This window comes from Pristis pectinata, chromosome 34 (genome assembly GCF_009764475.1).
Source record: "Pristis pectinata isolate sPriPec2 chromosome 34, sPriPec2.1.pri, whole genome shotgun sequence".
NCBI lineage: Eukaryota > Metazoa > Chordata > Chondrichthyes > Rhinopristiformes > Pristidae > Pristis > Pristis pectinata.
Window position 1 is genome coordinate 12,259,429 of NC_067438.1, and position 19,842 is coordinate 12,279,270.

General features: G+C 49.9%; 1 protein-coding gene across 1 annotated transcript in view; it reads right to left on the bottom strand.

Annotated features, from left to right (window-relative positions):
- The window catches only part of LOC127585955 (uncharacterized), a 51,667-nt gene that overhangs the window by 6,647 nt on the left and 25,178 nt on the right, over positions 1–19,842 (bottom strand). The window contains exons 5-12 of the mRNA XM_052043711.1: positions 17,369–17,546; positions 16,702–16,797; positions 16,448–16,480; positions 15,784–15,826; positions 11,289–11,353; positions 10,833–10,904; positions 7,143–7,400; positions 2,222–2,494 (exon numbers count right to left, since the gene is read on the bottom strand). Of these exons, the coding sequence (XP_051899671.1) occupies positions 2,222–2,494; positions 7,143–7,400; positions 10,833–10,904; positions 11,289–11,353; positions 15,784–15,826; positions 16,448–16,480; positions 16,702–16,797; positions 17,369–17,546 (1,018 nt within the window). The remainder of the gene's footprint in view (positions 1–2,221; positions 2,495–7,142; positions 7,401–10,832; positions 10,905–11,288; positions 11,354–15,783; positions 15,827–16,447; positions 16,481–16,701; positions 16,798–17,368; positions 17,547–19,842) is intronic.

Consider the following 19,842-nt stretch of genomic DNA (forward strand, 5'->3'; position numbering starts at 1 on the left):
TCCTAACTAGTTGTTCCACCTCTCTTGTCACTCATGGTTCCTTCACCCTGCCATTCCTTCTCTGCCTCACCAGGACAAATTTATCCCTAACATCCTGCAAAAGATCCCTGAACAACTACCACATCCCCATAGTACATTTCCCTTCAAAAATGTCATCCCAATTCACATTCTCAAGTTCTCACCTTATAGACTCATAATTCGCCTTTCCCGAATTAAATATCTTCCCATCCTCTTTGCTCCTATCCCTGTCCATGACAATTCTAAAGGTTATGGAGCAATGGTCCCTGTCCCCCAAATGCTCACCCACCGATAGATCTGTCACCTGTCCTGGTTCATTACCTAAAACTGGATCTAATATGGCATTCCCTCTAGTCGGCCTGTCGACATACTGTGACAGGAATCCGTCCTGGACACACTTAACAGACTCCGCCCCGTCTAAACCTTTGGCACTAAGCAGGTGCCAATCAATATTTGGGAAGTTGAAGTCTCCCATTATAATCACCCTGTTATTTTCGCATCTTTCCAAAATCTGCCTTCCAATCTGCTCCTCAGTATCTTTGCTGCTACCGGGGGGCCTATAGAATACTCCCAGTAGAGTAACTGCTCCTTTCTTGTTCCTAACTTCCACCCACATTGACTCTAGAGAGGGTCCTTCTACATCATCCACCCTTTCTGCAGCTGTAAGTATCTCTGACCAGTATTGCCACCCCTCCTCCTCTTCTCCCCCCCTCCCTATCCCTTTTAAAACACTGAAAACCAGGAATATTCAATATCCACTCCTGCCCTGGTGTCAGCCATGTCTCTGTAATAGCCACAATATCATAGTCCCATGTACTTACCCAAGCTCTCAGTTCATCTCCCTTATTCCTGATGCTTCTCGCATTCAAGTAAATGCACTTTAGCCCATCCGCCTTACTACTTTTATAGCCTGTACTCTGCTTCTCCTTCCTCAAAGCCTCTCTACCTGTCAGATCTGACTTTTCCCCATCCCCTTCTTCCTCTGACCTACTCCTCTGGTTCCCATCCCCCTCGCAATCTAGTTTAAACCCTGCCGAACCACCCTAGCAAACCTGCCTGCAAGGATATTGGCCCCCCTCAGGTTCGGGTGTAACCCGTCCTCTCTGTACAGGTCCCACCTTCCCCAGAAGAGATCCCAACGATCCAAAAATCTAAAACCCTCCCTCCTGCACCAACTCCTCAGCCACACATTTATTTGCCATCTCCTCCTATTCTTGCCTTCACTATCACGTGGCACTGGCAGCAATCCCGAGATTGCTACCCTTGAGGTCCTGTTCTTCAGCTTTCTGCCTAGCTCCCTAAACTCACTTTTCAGGACCTCATCCCTCTTCCTACCTATGTCATTGGTACCAACACGAACCACGACTTCTGGCTGTTCTCCCTCCCGCTCAAGAATCCTGTGGACCCGATCAGTGACATCCCGGACCCTGGCACCTGGAAGGCAACATACCATCCGGGATTCATGCTCACTGCCACAGAACCTCCTATCTGTTTCCCTGACTATCGAGTCCCCTATCACTACTGCCTTCCTCTTCTCCTCCCTTCCCTTCTGAGCAGCAGGACCGGTCCCAGTGCCAGAGACCTGGCTACTGCTGCTTGATCCCTGCAGGTCATCCCCCTCAACAGCTTCCAAAGCGGAAAACCTGTTATTGAGGGGAACAGCCTCCAGGGTCCTCTGTTCTATCTGCCTGTTCGTTTTCTTCTTCCTTTTCTCTCTCCTGACAGTCACCCTTCTATCTACTTCCTGGACTCCAGACGTACCTGCTCTAATGGGGGCGGGGGGTGGTGACTGTCTCCTGATGTACAGTATCTACATAACTCTCTCCCTCCCTGATGCTTCGCAGTGTTTGTAGCTGCGACTCCAGCTCATCAATTTTGAGCCGAAGTTCCTCCAGCCTCAAGCACTTACTGCAGACGTGGCCATTGTGGACCGCAGCTAGGTCCACGAGCTCCCACATCAAGCAGCTGCAGCACACCACCATGTCCTCCATCTGAACTAATTCTCTTTTTCCCCCTAGTTTTTTCCTACTAAAAATTTATAACAGATAACAGGTAAACCTTACCTTTACCTACTTACCAGTGACTCACTTGCCTCGCCCCTTTAAGCTGAAGCCCCTTGAGCCAAAGCCCAAAACACTCTGCTCCCTCTCACTCAGCTGCCCGCTCCGACGCTGCCCGCTGTTCCCCGCCCCCCACCACTCACCCACTCGCAGTTCCCTCTCTCCGTACTCCACGTATCTCCTCAGCCACTCGACACACTCCCTCTCCAGGAAGTTCTTCCATCTCTGGATGCGGACTGAATCAGGACTGCACTGGTTTTTAATGTTCTGTGCCCATGGTAATGATGTCACCCAGAACATGTGGCCCTTGTCGAAGCTCATCAGGTCCTGTCCGTCCCAGCTGTACTTGGAGAAGCCGCTGGTCGTCCCATCTTCCCTCAGGTCACAGCCAAATATCTGCTGGAGGGTGTGGATTCCTGTCAACAACACAAACAGTCGGCGGGGGTTTAACGGAGCCCCTGGAACTTGTTCTGTGTGTTTGGAGAAGCAGACACGTGTGTTCGGAGAAGCAGACACGTGCAGTTAAATAAACAAGACCGTCTGCGTGGAGTCACAGAGCACAGAAACAGGCCCTTCGGCCCAATGTGCCGATGCTGACCAGCAAGTACCCACCTACACTCATCCCGTTCACCAGCACCTGCTCTGGATCCTTCTCTGCCTCGGTGATTCAAGCGCTCGTCCAGATACCTCTTCAATGTTGTGGGAGTCTCTGCCTCCACCACCCCCTCAGGCAGTGCGTCCCAGGTTCCACCCACCCTCTGGGGGAAATAATTCCCCATCAGATCCTCTCTGAACATCTTACCTCTCACCTTAAATCTGTGCTGTGAGAAAAGTTTCCTTTTATCTACCCCATCCATGCCCTACCTTGAATATATTTTTATGAATAAAATTTATTTTTAAATTAACAACAAAGTGTCTGCCGAATTGAGGCTGTTAGTCCAGTGTCTTACCCACTACAGCACCACATTTGAAGCAGTAATGTTTCCTTTTAGTGGGGGAGCACCTTGGGAATTGTGATCACAACGCATGAAGATTTCAGATAGCTATGAATGTGGATAAATTTGGACCTTGCAGAGAAGTACTCAACTGGGGCAGGGCAAATTAGATTCCATACATCTTAATCTTCCGGATCTGCCTACAATGAGGCACCTTGTCAAATGCCTTACCGAGTTTATGTCGACAACATTCACTGCCGTGCCCTCATCAGCCACCTTTCTCACCTCCTCAGAAAACCCAATCCAGTTTGTAACAGATGACTTAACCCACACAAAGCCACGCTGACTCTCCCTAATTAGCCCATGTTCTCCCAAATGTTTGTAAATCCCATCCCCAAGAAACCTCCCAAATTTTATATCCGCGATTAAATTGATTTACCATTTACACCTTTGGCTACAATGCTTACTAATAATCAGAGATTCCCCTTTTTCAGGCTTTTTCGAGGCACTAGACAGGGCTGCCCTTTAAGTCCTTTATTATTTGATATTGCCTTGGAACCCTTGCCAATTGCCTTTCAGGACTCTTCTAACATATTTGGTATTACTCGTGAAAAGGGGACCCATAAGATATCACTATATGCAGATGACCTGTTACTTTATATCTCTAACCCTGAGAAATCCATCCCTGCAGTATTATCACTGCTTGCTCAGTTTAGTGTTTTCTCTGGTTATAGATTAAATCTTAATAAGAGTGAGCTTTTCTCATTAAATATGCAAGTCCCAATTTATAGGCAACTACCATTTAGATTAGTGACTGGTTACTTTACGTACCTGGGTGTTAAAATTACCAAGAAGCATAAGGACTTATTCAAAGTTAGCTTTTTACCCTTAATCAATCATGTTAAACAATTGTTTACTAAATGGTCCCCATTCTCTCCATCACTGATTGGTCGAATTAATGCGGTTAAGATGAATATTTTACCAAAATTTTTATATTTATTTCAGGCGGTTCCAACCTTCATCTCAAAATCCTTGCTCGATACTGTTGATTCTAAAATTCTTTCATATATATGGCAGAATAAAAACCCAAGGTTAAGTAAGAAATATTTACAAAAATTAAAAAATAATGGCAGTGTGGCCTTGCCTAACTTTAGATTTTACTACTGGGCAATTAATATTAGATACTTAATTTTCTGGACACAAGATTTAGATGTAATTCAATGTCCCCGATGGGTGTATCTTGAGTATGTGTAAGGGTTCTCATTAGCTTCTATTTTCGGAGCCTCACTCCCTTTTGCACTTACTAAATTGAGTAAACAAATGATTAACCCAATACTTAAACATACAATACGAATATGGTTTCAATTTCGAAAATTTTTTGGATTGAATAAATTCATTATATCAAGTCCTATCCAATCCAATTATTTCTTTCCACCATCCAGAATTGATTTAGCTTTTTCTTTGTGGAAAATGAAGGGAATAACATGTTTCCGGGATCTATTCATTGATAACTGGTTTTTGTCTTTTGAACAGTTGTCTAATAAATACAATTTGCCTACATCACATTTTTTTCGATATTTACAGATTAGAAATTTTTTAAAAGTTATTTTACCTACTTTTCCAATACCACATAAAATTGAAATTACAGAAAAAAATTTAGGTTTTAATCCTTATCAGAAGGGCTTGATCTGATTAATTTATGATCTGATTACGAAAATACGTCTAGAGACACTTGATAAAATTAAGAATGAATGGGATACTTTTACCTATAGTGACATGGAAGAAAATTTTCCAATTAGTTAATACATCTTCAATGTGTGTGAGACACTCTTCGATACAGTTTAAGGTGGTTCACCGGACCCATATGTCTAAGGACAAGTTAGCCCATTTTTATCACCATATAAATCCTATCTGTGACAGATGTAATTCGGAGGTGGCTTCCCTGGCACATATGTTTTGGTCCTGCCCTCTTTTGGAAAAATATTGGAAAGGTATTTTTGATATTATTTCAGTGGTATCGAATATCAATTTACAACCACATCCTATTACTGCAATTTTTGGGTTACCAATGATGGATTCTGGCCATTTATCCGCTTCAGCTTGTCGTATGATTGCATTTGTTACATTAATGGCCAAGAGATCCATTCTATTTAAATGGAAGGATGTTATACCCCCTACCACATTTCAATGGTTTTCTCAAACTATAACATGTTTAAACTTAGAAAAAATTAGAAGTGGTACTGTCGATCCTTCGCTTAAATTTGAGGAAGTTTGGAGTCCATTTATTCAGTATTTCCATACGATACAAGCAGACCTTTTCCGAATCCCTTTCAATAACCTTTGAATATAGAGGAGCGGAGCTGACCACATAATAATGTTTTTTTTCTAACCAAAGAAATAACAGTCCAGCTTTTTATTTAAAAGTTTTTGGTTTGCTTTTTTTTAATTTGGGGTTCTCTTTTCATATAATTAAATTTCTTTTCAAATTCTTTTGTATCATGTTCACTTAGTAAGAGATTGGGAGGTTCAGATTATATTTTACTCCCTGTGAGTGTATACGTCACTGTTATTATTGCAATCCCAATCTCTCCGCACCACGTGTATAATCACTGTTGTTATGTGTATTAATTTGAAATTTAATAAAAAGATTGAAAGAGAAAAGAAACCTCTCCAATAATTTCCCTACCACTGGTGAGCTCACCCACCTATTATTTTCAGGATTATCCCCATTTCCCTTCTTCAACAGCTACTCTCCAGTCCTCTGGGACCTCGCCTGTGACTAGAGAGGATGCAAAGATCTTCGTCAAAGCCCCAGCAATCTCCTCTCTTGCCTCGTTCAACAACCTGGGATATATACAGTCACACTCTGGGGCTTATCCACCTCAATGATCTTCAAATGGCAGATGGAGTTTACGCCAAGCAAGCCTGAGCTGTTGCACTTTGGGAGATCAAATGTGAGGGGAATATAGTTAATGACTGGACCCTAACAGAGGGATCTTGGGGTCTGAGTCCATAGCTAACTGAAAGGGGCCACGCAAGTAGATCGGGTGGTAAAGAAGGCTAGTGGCACACTTGACTTCATTGGCCGGGGCATTGAGTACAAGAGTAAGGAAGCCATTTTGCAGCTGTATAAAACATCGATTAGGCTCCAACTGTGTGCACTTCCGGTCACCCCATTATTTGGAGGATGTGGAGGCTTTAGAGAGGGTGCAGAGGTTCACCAGGATGCTGCCTGGAGTAGAGGGTATGAGCTACAAGGTTGGACAAACTTGGGTTGTTTTCTCTGGAGCGGCAGAGGCCAAGGGGAGACCTGATGGAAGTTTATAAAATGATGAGAGGCATCGATAGGGGAGACAGTCAGAATCTTCCTCCCAGGGTGGAAATGTCAAGAACTCAAGGTCCCACATTTAAGGTGAGAGGGGGAAAGTTTAAAGATGTGTGGGGCAAGTCCTTGCAATCAGAGGGGCCAGGGATGCACCTCTGGTACCAGGGGCCATGGTGGAAGCAGATGTGATCGTGACATTCAGTGCAAAGAAGGGAGGAATGTGGATCATGAACTGAAAGGCCTGGATACAGTGGATGTGCAGAGGATGTTTCCATTGGTACTGGAATCAAGGGATCTCAGGGCATAGCCTCAGAGTAAAGGGACATACCTTCAGAACTGAGATGAGGAGGAATTTCTTCAACCAGAGGGTGGTGAATCTGTGGAATCTGTTGCCACAGAGGGCAGTGGAGGCCAAGTCATTGGGTGTATTTAAGGCAGAGATCGATAGGTTCTTGATTGCTCAGGGGCGTTAAAGGTTACGGGGAGAATGGGGTTGAAAAATCAGCCGTGATTGAATGGCAGAGCAGACTCGATGGGCTGGATGGTCTAATTCTGCTCCGATATATTTTATGGTCTCTTATAAACAGGTAGGTGTAGTTCAATTGGGCATCGTATTTGGTGCTGACATTGTGGGCCGAAGAGCCTGTTCCTGTGCTGTACCGTTCTACGTTCTAGCCAGCCTCTCACCTAAATCCAGTCACTCGGAAACCTGGGCTCACTCATTTTATGCACAGATTCACCTCAGGATTGTTTCAATTCGTACAACAGTCCTTGTGGGAATAAACACAGGAGACGGGGACTCACCACCTGAATGGTTGGTCTGAAACATTATGAACGAAGTAAACTGTTTTAGGGCAATCTCCCGGCCCTTGACAAGTTCCAGCTTCCTCATCCACCACTTGGCCCCCTCACTCTCCCCCATCCACTGGTCCCGGGCAACCAACTCCCGATCACTGTCGTACGTCATGAACTTGACACCATCCACGTAACCGACAGCCAGAAAGTGCGGGAAGTCAGGAATCTCAATTGTAAATGTCAGGAAAAATCGGAGAAAGTGAGAGGCTGAAAAAGAGAGAGAGAGCGAGAAAAATCAGGGCACGGAACGAGGTAACCTGTGGCAGCCGACAGAACACCAAGACCGAGGGACAGTCCGGAACACGACTCCCCGAGCTCAGTCCCTGATACGTCGGGACACGACTCCCCGAGCTCAGTCCCTGATAGGTCGAGACCTCCCAGTGGCCACCCACTTCAATTCCACATCCCACTCCCGTACTGACATGTCCATCCACGGCCTCCTCTACTGCCACGGTGAGGCCAGGCACAGGTTGGAGGAACAACACCTTGTATTCCGCCTTGGGAGTCTCCAACCTGACGGCCTTAACCTCGATTTCTTAAACTTCTGGTAACCCCTCCCTTTTCCTTCCCCTAACCCACACTCCCCCCACCAACTCTTTTGTCTTCCCTCATTCCTGTGGATCCCTTCCCCCTCCTTGACGACCTGCCCATCTCCTCCCCTCCCCTCCCCCATACTTTATTCCAGGGTCCACTGCCCTCTCCCACCGGATTCCTCCTCCTTCAGCCCTCTGCCTCTTCTACCGATCACCTCTCAGCTTATTACATCTCCCCCTCCTCCCCCACCCACCTACCTTCCCCCTCTCACCTGGACTCACATGTCCCCTGCCTGCATGTGCTCCTCCCCCTCCGCCCACCTTCTTATTCTGGCTTCTGCCCCCTTCCTTTCCAGTCCTGATGAAGGGTCTCGGCCCGAAACATCGACTGTTTATTTCCCTCCACGGATGCTGCCTGACCTGCTGAGTTCCTCCAGCACTTTTTGTAGATGCTACAGATTTCAGCATCCGCAGAATTTCTTGTGTCTCACTGAACTCGGTCCCTGATACGTCGGGACACAGATCCAACACCCCGAGATTCCTCCGACACTTCCACAGTTGGGACAGGAGGTGACCGCTGGGGTGGGTGGGCAGTTTGTGAGGTGGTGTCTTCCTTTGGCCACTTACACCTAGCTCTATGTGCTCCAGATACATGGATTTAAGGTTCCCAATCCCATCCCGAATTCACCTTCTCCACGTTGAGCGGTGGTGGGCCAGGGATTCCCGGGAGTCGGTGGGGAATGTCACATTTCTCCAAGGAAGTTTTGAGCCCATCCTTGATCCATTTGCTCTGTCCACCTGGTGGTCTCTCCCCAGGACAGAGTGTGTGCTTCAGGAGTCGGGTGTGGGACCTGTGAACGATGAGATCTGCCCACCGGAGCGGACCGAGTGTGACTGGGGCCTCACTGCTGGGGATGTGGGTCTGGGACGGAGGGGTCACTGAGCTCAGTTCCCTCACCCGTCCCATGGGTATTGGTATTGGTTTATTATTGTCACTTGTACCGAGGTACAGTGTAAAATTGTCTTGTATACCGTTTGTACAGATCGATTCATCACACAGTGCACTGAGGTAGTCCAGAGTGCTTTGAGGTAGTACAGGGTAAAAACAATAACAGAATACGGAGTAAAGTGTCACAGCTACAGGGAAGTGCATTGCAGGTAGACAATAAGGTGCAAGGTCAAACAAGGTAGATCGTGAGGTCAAGAGTCTATCTCATCGTGTAAGGGAACCATTCAATAGTCTTAGAACCGTGGGATAGAAGCTGTCCTTGAGCCTGGTCGTACGTGCCCTCAGGCTCCTACATCTTCCGCCTGATGGGAGAGGAGAGAAGAGAGAATGACCTGGGTGGGTGGGGTCTTTGATTATGCTGGCTGCTTCGCCAAGGCAGTGAGAGGTATAGAGATGGAGGCGAGGCTGGTTTCTGTGATGTGCTGGGCTGTGTCCACAACTCTCTGCAGTTTCTTGCTGTCTTGGGCAGACCAGTTGCCGTACCAAGCCGAGATGCATCCAGATAGGATGCTTTCTATGGTGCAGCGATAAAAGTTGGTGAGTGTCAAAGGGGACATACTGAATTTCTTTAGCCTCCTGAGGAAGTAGAGGCGCTGGTGAGCTTTCTTGGCCGTGGCGTTTATGTGGTTGGCCAGGACAGGCTATTGGTGATGTTCACTCCTAGGGACTTGAAGCTGTCAACCCTCTTGACCTCAGCACCGTTGATGTGGACAGGTGCATGTACACCACCCCCTTTCCTGAAGTCTCTGACCAGCTCTTTTGTTTTGCTGACATTGAGGGAAAGGTTGTTGTCATGACACCATTCCACTAAGCTCGCTATCTCCTTCCTGTACTCCAGCTCATCATTATTTGAGATACAGCCTACAGCAGTGGTATCATCTGCAAACTTGTAGGTGGAGTTTGAGCAGAATCTGGCCACACAGTCATGAGTGTATAGGGAGTAGAGTAGAGGGCTGAGGATGCAGCCTTGTAGGGCACCAGTGTTGGGAATAATCGTGCCGGAGGTATTGCTGCCTATCCTCACTGATTGCGGTCTGTTGGTTAGAAAGTCAAGGATCCAGTTACAGAGGGAGGTGTTGAGTCCCAGGTCTCAGAGCTTGGTGATGAGTTTGCTTGGAATTATAGTATTGAAGGCAGAGCTGTAGTCAATAAACAATAGTTTAACGTAGGTGTCTTTACTGTCCAGATGCTCCAGAGCTGAGTGTAGGGCCAGGGAGACGGCATCCACCGTAGACCTGTTTCAGTGATAGGCGAATTGCAGTGGGTCAAGGTTTTCCGGGAGGCTTGAGTTATTGCGTGCCATGACCAGCCTCTCAAAACACTTCATGATGGTCCGTGAGGTGTTGTGGAGACAGTGTTGGGGGTGTTTCCCAGTGCCGGGAGGTGCCGGCTGTGGGGAGTCCAGGTCTCAGGAACACACGGGAGGGTAGGGATCACCGCTGTCCCGTCGACCGGGAGTGTTGTGCCGGGTCCGTGGTCTCGATCTTCAACCCCCCACTTTTCCCAATCGACCAGCTCCTGTGTTGGCGCATTGAGTGTAGATTCCGTTCTCCACGTCTGCCTTCACCAAGCGCCGGCTCCTGACACACGGGAAGTGGTCCCCATGTTCCAGGGTCTCACCGGGAGCCCTTGTGAAGATCAGCTCGAGGGGTAAGTGTGTTGGGGGTGAGGTGTAACATCACAGTGAGGAAGGTGGGGCAGTGGGGCAATGACACAGGCTTGTCCCACACTGGTCTTCACTGAGGTTGGTGCTGGTCAGTGGTGCCCCCACACACAGAGTGACACACACACACACACGTGGGCTCAGCCACAGGAGCCCTGACCCACTGACCCCCTCCTCCCACTCCCCTCACATCCACCACGCAAGCCCCGGTCTCCAGCTCCACCCCGACTGTCTCCCCGGCCCCGTTCCCGAGCCCTGTCCCCCACCTTCCCCACCCTGACACCCACCCTCCCAACTCCTCCCCCCCCCCACCTGTCTGAGGGACACCCCTTCCCCAGCCTCTGAACCCCTCCCACCCCCCACCACCCACCACCCACTGAGGCTCAATGCCCCCTCCCCAAACCCACACTGACCCCTCCCCCACCATTACTCACCTGCGGAGACCCCTCCACACAGGAGGACCAACACTGTCAGCACCACCCTCAGGGGGCCCGTCCCCTCCATGTCTGGGACCCGGAGATTCCAACGAAACTGAAACTAACCGGCTGCTGTATCCGACCGAGGGGCTTGTGTCCAATCAGAAACTTCAGCAGGGGAGCGTCACCAGTCTCCGGGTAGGAGAGCCCTGAGCTTGTGGTGGGTGTGGGTGGGTGTGGGTGTGGTGGGGGTGTAGTGTGGGTGTGGTGGGATGTGGGTGGGGTGTGTTTGTGGGTGTTGCTGGGATGTGGGTGGGATGTGGGTGGGGTGTGGGGGGGTTGTGGCTGGGCTGGGGTGGGGTGTGGCGGTTTGGTAGGGTGTGGGTGGGGTGGATTGGGGTGGGGTTTGGTGAAAATGAGGGTTAGGCAGAACCTTTGAGCTAATGTGAGTAACACACCTGGTCAGTGACCTACCTTGTTCTTCCTCTGTCGCACTGGTCTCAAGGTCACAGTCCAGTTCATTGCCATCTGCACAAGTCCTGGTGTGCACAGGTGCAATGAAAAACTTACTTGCAGCAGCATCCAGTGACCCTGTGATCTGTCTCCTTCAGAACATCCTTCGAGAGGTGAAGCCTTGCCAGGCGTCAGGCCCCAAAGATGGACCTGGCAGGGTACTGAAAACCTGTGCCAACCAACTGGCTGGAGCGTTCAAGGACATCTTCAACCTCTCACTGCTGTGGTCGGAGGTTCTCACCTGCTTCAACAGGGCATCAATGTGCTGCCTCAACGACTATCACCCAGTAGCTCTCACAGCTACTGTGATGAGGTTGGTCATGGGTAGAGTTAACTCCTGCCTGACCAAGGACCTGGACCCACTGCAGTTCACCTATTCCTGTAACAGGTCTACAGCAGGCGCAGTCTCCCTGGATCTTTATTCTGCTTTGGAACATCTAGACAACTGCAAGACATACATCAGGCTGCTGTTTATCGATTACAACTCTGCGTTCAACACCATCATCCCCTCAGTACTAACAGATGAGCTTCAAAACCTGGGCCTCTGGACCTCCCTCTGCAACTGCACCCTTGACTTCCTTATCGGGAGACCACAGTCAGTGCAGATCAGCAGTAACATCTCCTCCTCGCTGACACTCAACACAGGCGCATCTCAAGGATGTGTGCTCAGCCCACTGCTCTACTCTCTCTGCACTCATGACTGTGTGGCTCGGCACAGCTCAAACACTGCTGAGACTACTGTTGTTGGCAGAATCTCAGATGGCGATGAGGAGGCGTACAGGAGTGAGATAGACCGGCTGGTTGAGTGGTGTCGCAACGACAACCTCACACTCAACGTCTCAGGAAGGCGACGTCCATCATCGGGGAGCCCCACCATCCGGGCCGTGCCCTCTTCTCAATGCTGCCATCAGGCAGGAGGTGCAGGAGCCTGAAGACCCCACACCTCAAGGTTCAACAACAGCTTCTTCCCCACTGCCGTCAGGTTCTTGAACCCACCTGAAAAACCCTAATTCTACCTCGGACTATCTTTAGATTTCTCTCTTTCAGTCTTGCACTCGTGTTTATTCTGTTGGGTATGTCTGCCTGTGACAAAAGCTTGAAGATGAAGAAATTTAACCCCAGTCTTAAATGTCCACCCACCACACATCAAGTCAGAAGTTCCTGTTTGTCCCACCGTCCGCAGACCGCTGACGGGGAAGGTTCCAGATTTCCCCTCCCTCCTGGTCAGAGAGTCACACAGCGAAGAAGCAGGCCTTTCAGCCCACTGAGTCTGTGCCGACTGTCACCACCCATTTACCCTAACCTTATATTTTTATTCTCCCCACATTCCCATTAAACTCCCACCAGATTCGACCCCTCACCTACACACCGGGGGCAATTTACAGCGGCCAATTAACCTACAGACCTGCGCATCTTTGGGATGCAGGAGGAAACCAGAGCTCCCAGGGGAAACCCAGGGGATGGGTGTGCACAAGGGGCTGCTAAACAATGCAAGAACCCAGGGTGTCAGAGGCAAGATATTGGTTTATTATTGTCACGTACCGAGGTACAGTGAAAAAATTGTCTTGCAAACCGATTGTACAGATCAATTCATTACACAGTGCAGTTACATTGAGTTAATACAGAGTGCACTGAGGTAGTACAGGTAAAAACAATAACAGAGCACAGAGTAAAGTGTCACAGATACAGGGAAGTGCATTGCAGGTAGACAATAAGGTGCAAGGTCACATCAAGGTAGAGCGTGAGGGCAAGGGTCCACCTCATGGTATACCAGAAACGTTCAATAGTCTTATCACCATGGGATAGAAGCTGTCCTTGAGCCTGGTGGTACGTGCCCTCAGGCTCCTGTATCTTCTACCCGATGGAAGAGAAGAGAAGAGAGAATGTCCCGGGTGGGTGGGGTCTTTATTTATGCTGGCTGCTTCACCAAGACAACAAGAGATTAAGACAGAGTCCAAGGAGGGGAGGCTGGTGTCCGTGATGCGCTGGGCTGTGTCCACAACTCTCTGTAGTTTCTTGCAGTCTCAGGAAGAGCAGTTGCCGTACAAAGCCGTGATGCATCCAGATAGGATGCTTTCTGTGGTCCATCTATAAAAATTGATGAGGGTTAACGGTGCCATGCTAAGTTTCTTTAGCCTCCTGAGGAAGGCTAGATTATGTAACGGTACACAAAGATACTGACCAACGCTAGAATTATTTCAAAGCTGGAACAAGCAAGAACATGGAGAAGAAGCATTAAAGATGGACTAAAATGGACTCATTATAGCAGCATTTTTGTGCTGTTGTCATGCATTTATAAAACGAGTGACAATTAAAAGTCCTCCAAGGTTTGAGAGATGTGTGCTGCTTTGATTAAGGAAGTGGATACCCAGACAATTTGTGATCACACAGAAATCCTTCGATGGGGAGACCCTCAATGAGTCCCTTGAGCGTCCGATCAAAGACAAGCCCCTCTGGTACTGACAGCCCGGAGAGTTCGCTCCAGAAAGGATCCTGGCAGGAGAGGAATCAAAAAACGAGTTTCAACAAGGACCTGTCACAGCCCTCGCTTGGCAAGTGAGGGCGTGGCAGATATTCAGTGTCCAGGCAGGAACGGTGGGGAGATGAAGACACAGAATCAACCCCTCACCCTCGACCCAAAAGGATCTCTTCCCAGAACGGACAACTTGTTCGTCCGCAGTTCATTGCTACGTTTTTTGAAAGAATTGCACTTGTGCTGGAAATCCTCTGTAGAATTATAATCTCTGTGAGAATTTTACTCCTCAAGGTAAAACATACTCCGTTTAAAACGAAATAACTGTTGTGTTTGCTGGAAGTGTACCCTCGTTAGTTGGGGGTTGGGGGAGAACACCCACCGCTCGAAATAGTCACTATCGACAAATAAATCCCTTCACGAAAGAGACTGAACGTAGTTTAGTAAATTAGCTTTGCAACACAAGTTGATACAGTATAATTCCTCCGCAGTGAGGGAATGTAGACACTTAACTGATGAGACTTTAAAACAGGTACACTCAATATCACCATAGCTGGTGCTCAATGTTGGGCACAGTGCGATCTTGCAGAGGTATATAAAATCATGACGGGCATAGATAAGGTGAATGCACACAGTTTAGGGCATAGGTTTAGGGTGAGAGGGTATTGGTTTAAGTTTTTCACTGTACCTTGGCACAGTGAAAAACTTGTCTTGCATACTGTTCGTACAGGTCAATTCATTACACAGTGCAGTTACACTGAGTTAGTACAGAGTGCATTGAGGTAGTACAGGTAACAACAGTAACAGTACAAAGTGTCACAGCTACAGAGGAAGTGCAGTGCAGGTAGACGATAAGGTGCAAGGTCACAACAAGATAGATCATGAGGTCAGAGTCCATCTCAGATTCAATAGGAACCAAAGACGCAACTCTTTCACCCAGAGAGTGGTATGTACATGAAACCAGCTGCCAGAGGAAGTGGTTGAGGCAGGTACGTTAACAACATTGAAAAGAAACTTGGACAGGTACATGGATAGGAAAGGTTCAGAGGGATAAGCTTTGGTGGGAATCTTAGTTGGCATGGAGAAGTTGGGCCGAAGGGCCTGTTTCTGTGCTGTCAAACTCCACGAGTTATATTAGCTGGAATAAATAATTTACAAACGCCACGGCAGGGTTTCAGTACTGCGCACAGATGGCAGGCTCAAGAAAGAGGAAACAGTTAACGTTTCAAGCCAATGACCCTCCCATCTGAATTGGAAAAGGTTGGAAAAGAAAAGCTGTGGAGATGGGGAAGTGGGGGAGAGAGGAGCCGGAGAGACAGGGTGGTGACGGGGGACGAATCCCATCTGGTTCAGTGCAGCATCAACGGAGCGTCGACGTGTGGACCGGTGAATCAGCGTTACTGTGGAGTGTGGAATATTGAGTTAGTGACTTCAACAGAACATGGAGTGTTCATCACACCACAAACATCAACAACAGTTCAGTCGAGCACGGCAGGGCAGGTTGTGTACAGCAACTGCAGTGTGTGGGAGCTGATGGAACCAACACAGATCCACGGAGCTCTGGTTCAGTGCAACGAGGTGAAACATTCTGAAACACCCTGAGCCAGCACATCCTTGGAATTTTCTTCCCAATGGGATGTGGAGTGTATCCGGGACTGGGGTCAACAGGTTGTTGGATGTGAAGGGAATCAAGGGATATGGAGAGACTTCACACATTTCCATATTTCCTTGCTCCACAGAAGGAGACCATTTGGCCCATCGAGTTGGTGCCGGCCCATGGAGTGATCCCATTCCCTCACTGATTTTCCCTGTAACCCATTATCCCCACATTCCCACCCATCCCCCCAGATTCCCCCTCTCACCCACACACCGGGGGAACGAAGGGGCACACTGAGACGATACAGTAAGGAGCGTCCGTATTGAGCCAGGTGGGAGCCCAGTGGTGTCGGAGCACAGTGTCCATCAACACCATTCGTACCTCACTCGCTGGCGGTGGAACCGGCCGAGGATCCTGCACCGTCTGAAGCTGTGGATGGAACTGCAGGGGTTAGAGACTGGTCCCTGTCAGAGAGGGGGGGAGGGAGGGAGGGAGGAGGGAGGAAGGAAGGAGAGAAGGGAGGGGAGGGAGAGATGGAGGGAGGGAGGGAGAAAGGGAGGGAGGGGGGACATTGGGGGAGAGGGAGGGAGAGAAACTGACAGTGGGAAGGGAAAGAATTAGAATGAGAGAGGCAGAAAAAGGGAGAGGGACAGAACCTCAGGAGGTGCCCAGTGGGAGGAGAGGGAGAGGGGGAGGGATAAAGGGTACAGAGTAACTGGGAGTGTGCAGAGCCTGAGAGACAGTGAGAGAGAGAGAGGCTGAGAGTTACTGAGAAGGTGAGAGGAAGAGAAAGAGGTGACAATGAGAGAATGAGAGAGAGCACAAGGGAGTAACAGTGAGAGAGAGAGAGTGACAGAGAGAGACGCACACACAGAGTCAGAGAGAGAGAACAAAAGTGCTGGGAACACTCCGGGGCTCAGACACCGTGTGGAAACGTTCTGGGTCGACCCCCGGGGTCAGAACAACAAGTCGTTGAGTACATTGGACCCACGAGGAGTTTAGAGTCACACAGTCACGTGGGGATGGGAGGAGGGTCGACATTGAGCTTACTCGGTGTGGGATTGTAGTTCCTCTTCACTCCCGCTGCAAAACAAGGAGAGTGGGTGAGAGTGGCTGGTGGACGGGACACTCACACCTCACCCCCCACAGACACCCCCCACCCATGGGCATAGCCCCATCACACCCCCACCCCCACAGTCCCTCCCCTGCCACAGGACACTCCCCCACACCCACACACCCTCCCACCCCTCCCCCTCACCCACAGTCCCTGCCCAGTTACCCCCCACCCCCTCCCCCGGCCCTACCTCGCCACCTGTGGACGGCGCCGACAGCGATGGTGAGAGCAATGAGAGCGACCAGGAGCCCGAGGATGAGTGGGAGCCGGGAGTGAGTCCCCCGCACTGGGGAGAGAATCGGAGAGGGTGTCAGAGACTGACAGATACACAGGGGCCGGAATCACACAGGGTGCACCGTCCCGTACTGTAATAACCCAGGGTACACCGCCCCGTACTTCACACGATCTATCTTGCTGTGACCTTGCACCTTATTGCACTGCACTTTCTCTGTAGCTGTGACACTTTACTCTGTACTGTTATTGTTTTTACCTGTACTACATCAATGCACTCTGTACTAACTCAATGTATCTGCACTGTGTAATGAATTGATCTGTACGATCGGTTTGTAAGACAAGTTTTTCACTGGACCTCAGTACAAGTGACAATCATAAACCAATACTGTAATAACCCTGTTAAAAGTACTGTTATACCCTATCCTTGGATACACCGGCCCGGCTCCGTCCTATCCCGGGACACCCGGGTCTCAACCTCCCTCAGTGAGTGTCTGAGGATCTCCCCCAGCACAGCACTGGGATCCTCAGACACCTCCCCAAACAACTCCCCCTCCCACCGCCACGGACAGCCCCACCCATGGGTGCACTCGGACCCCCTCCCTCACGGCGACCGACCAGCTCACCGTAAACCAGGACGATGGGATCCTCTAGTCCGCTGTGCTCCACCCGACAGGAGAACTGTCCTGGGTCGTCGGGATCGACCTGCACCCACTTCCGGATCTGGTGGGTCCCGTCGTGATTGGGCAGGAGCCCGCTGGAGTGGGCCTCATGGAGGATGGTCCCGTCCCTCCACAGGGTCACCTCGATGGGCAGCGGGTGGAAGCAGGTGGCCCAGCAGGAGAGGTGGGGGGTGTGGGCCGAAGGGGTGAAGGTCACCTGGGGGGGGACTGGGGGAAGGAAGAGGGGTGAGAGCAGGGTCCGGGAGACAGACAGACAGACCTTCCCCCCTCGACTCATACCTACATAGACCCACCTCACATCCTACTCCAACCCATCCACCCACACAAGGAGACCACCCACAGAGACCCCCACACACACCCGGAGATACCACCACCATTCTCACCGCTACATTCCCAGAACCCACACACTCACTCCCACCGTCCCTGTTCCCACCTCCCACCTCCTCCTGTTCAGGACAACCCCCCCTCCTCACTCAGTGACCTTCAGTTCCCTGCCCCAATACCCTGGGATCTCCCCCCACCCACCACTCACCCACTCGCAGTTCCCTCTCTCCGTATCTTCTCAGCCACTCGACACACTCCCTCTCCAGGAAGTCCTTCCATTCCTGAATGCGGCCCACATTAACATTGCATCGGTTTTTAATGCTCATTCCCCATGGTACTGACGACACCCACACCATGCGGCCCTTGTCGAACTTGAGCAGGTCCTCTCCGTCCCAGCCGCACTGGACGAAGCTGCTGCTGGTCCCATCTTCCCTCAGGTCACAGCCAAATATCCGCTGGTGGATGTGGATTCCTGTCAACAACACAAACAGTCGGCGGGGGTTTAAGGGAGCCTCTGGAACTTGCTCTGTGTATTCGGAGAAGCAGACACGTGCAGTTAAAGGGCCCTTAAATAAACAAGACCGTCTGTATGGAGTCACAGAGCACAGAAACAGGCCCTTCGGCCCAACATGTCCATGCTGACCAGCAAGTACCCATCTACACTCATCCCATTCACCAGCACCTGCTCCGTATCCTTCTCTGCCTCGGTGATTCAAGCGCTCGTCCAGATACTTCTGCAATGCTGTGGGGGTCTCTGCCTCCATCACCCCCTCAGGCAGTGCGTCCCAGGTTCCACCCACCCTCTAGGGGAAAAAAAATTCCCCTCAGATCCCCTCTGAACTTCTGACCCTTCACTTGAAATGGAGGCCCTCTGCCCTGGGGTAAAGTTTCCTACTATCTGCCCCATCTCTGCCCCTCATGATTTTTTTGGTCACAATCACAGTGTCATCCAGTGAACACATTCTGTGTACAAAGCACCAATGGCTCTCATGGTCCGTGTGAACAGCACCCCCTTCAAATGGTTGAAGGGATTGATTCGGGCTGGAGACCTGTGAGCAGTGGTGTTCCACAGGGATCTGTGCTGGGACCTCTGCTGTCTGTGATGTACATAAGTGACCTGGACGAGTATGTTGACGGATGGGTTGGTTAGTTTGCAGACGATACCAAGATTGGTGGAGTTGTGGATAGTGTAGAAGGCTGGCAATGGATACAGCGGGATATAGATCAGCTGCAGATGTGGGCAGAGAAATGGCGGATGGAGTTTAACCCGGACTTTTTGAACAACCTGGGCTGGACCCCCCAACCCTCCAGCACTATAAAGAGTGCCACATGTCCATGCTCAGGACCGGCATGTTCCGGCAAGGAGGAAGGTCAAGGATGGCAAGGTGAGGGAACCTTGGATGAGGAGAGAGGTTGTGGATTTAGTCAAAGAGAGAGAGGACAGTCATGTAAGAGTCAGCAAGCTGCATTGACGAGGTCCCTCATTGCAGGCTGATCCAGAAGATTAAGGTGCATGGGATCCATGGCGACTTGTAGTTTGGATTCAGAATCGGCTTGTCCGTAGAAGGCAGAGGGTAGCGGTGGAGAGGTGTTATTCAGGCTGGAGGTCCGTGACCAGTGGTGCTCCGCAGGGATCGGTGCTGGGGCTCCTGTTGTTTGTGATGTACATAAATGACCTGGATGAACAGGTAGATGGGTCGGTGAGTCGGCTTGCAGATGACACAGAGATTGGTGGTGTTGTGGAAGGTGTAGACGGCTGTCAAAGGATACAGCAGGGTATCGGGCAGTTACAGGTAAGGGCAGAGAAAAGGAAGGTGGAGTTTAATCCGAGCAAGTGTGAGGTGTTGCACTTTGGAAGGTCAAATGTAAGGGGAAAGTACACAGTTAAAGGCAGGACCCTTAACAGCACTGACATACTGAGGGATGTTGGGGTCCAAGTCCACTGATCCCTGAAAGTGCCAACACAGGTAGATAGAACGGTGAAGAAGGTGAACGGCATGTTTGCCTCCATTGGTCGGGGCAGTGAGTATCAGGGTCAGGATGTCACGTCAGAATAAGAATGAGATTTATTATCACTGACTTAGATGATGTGA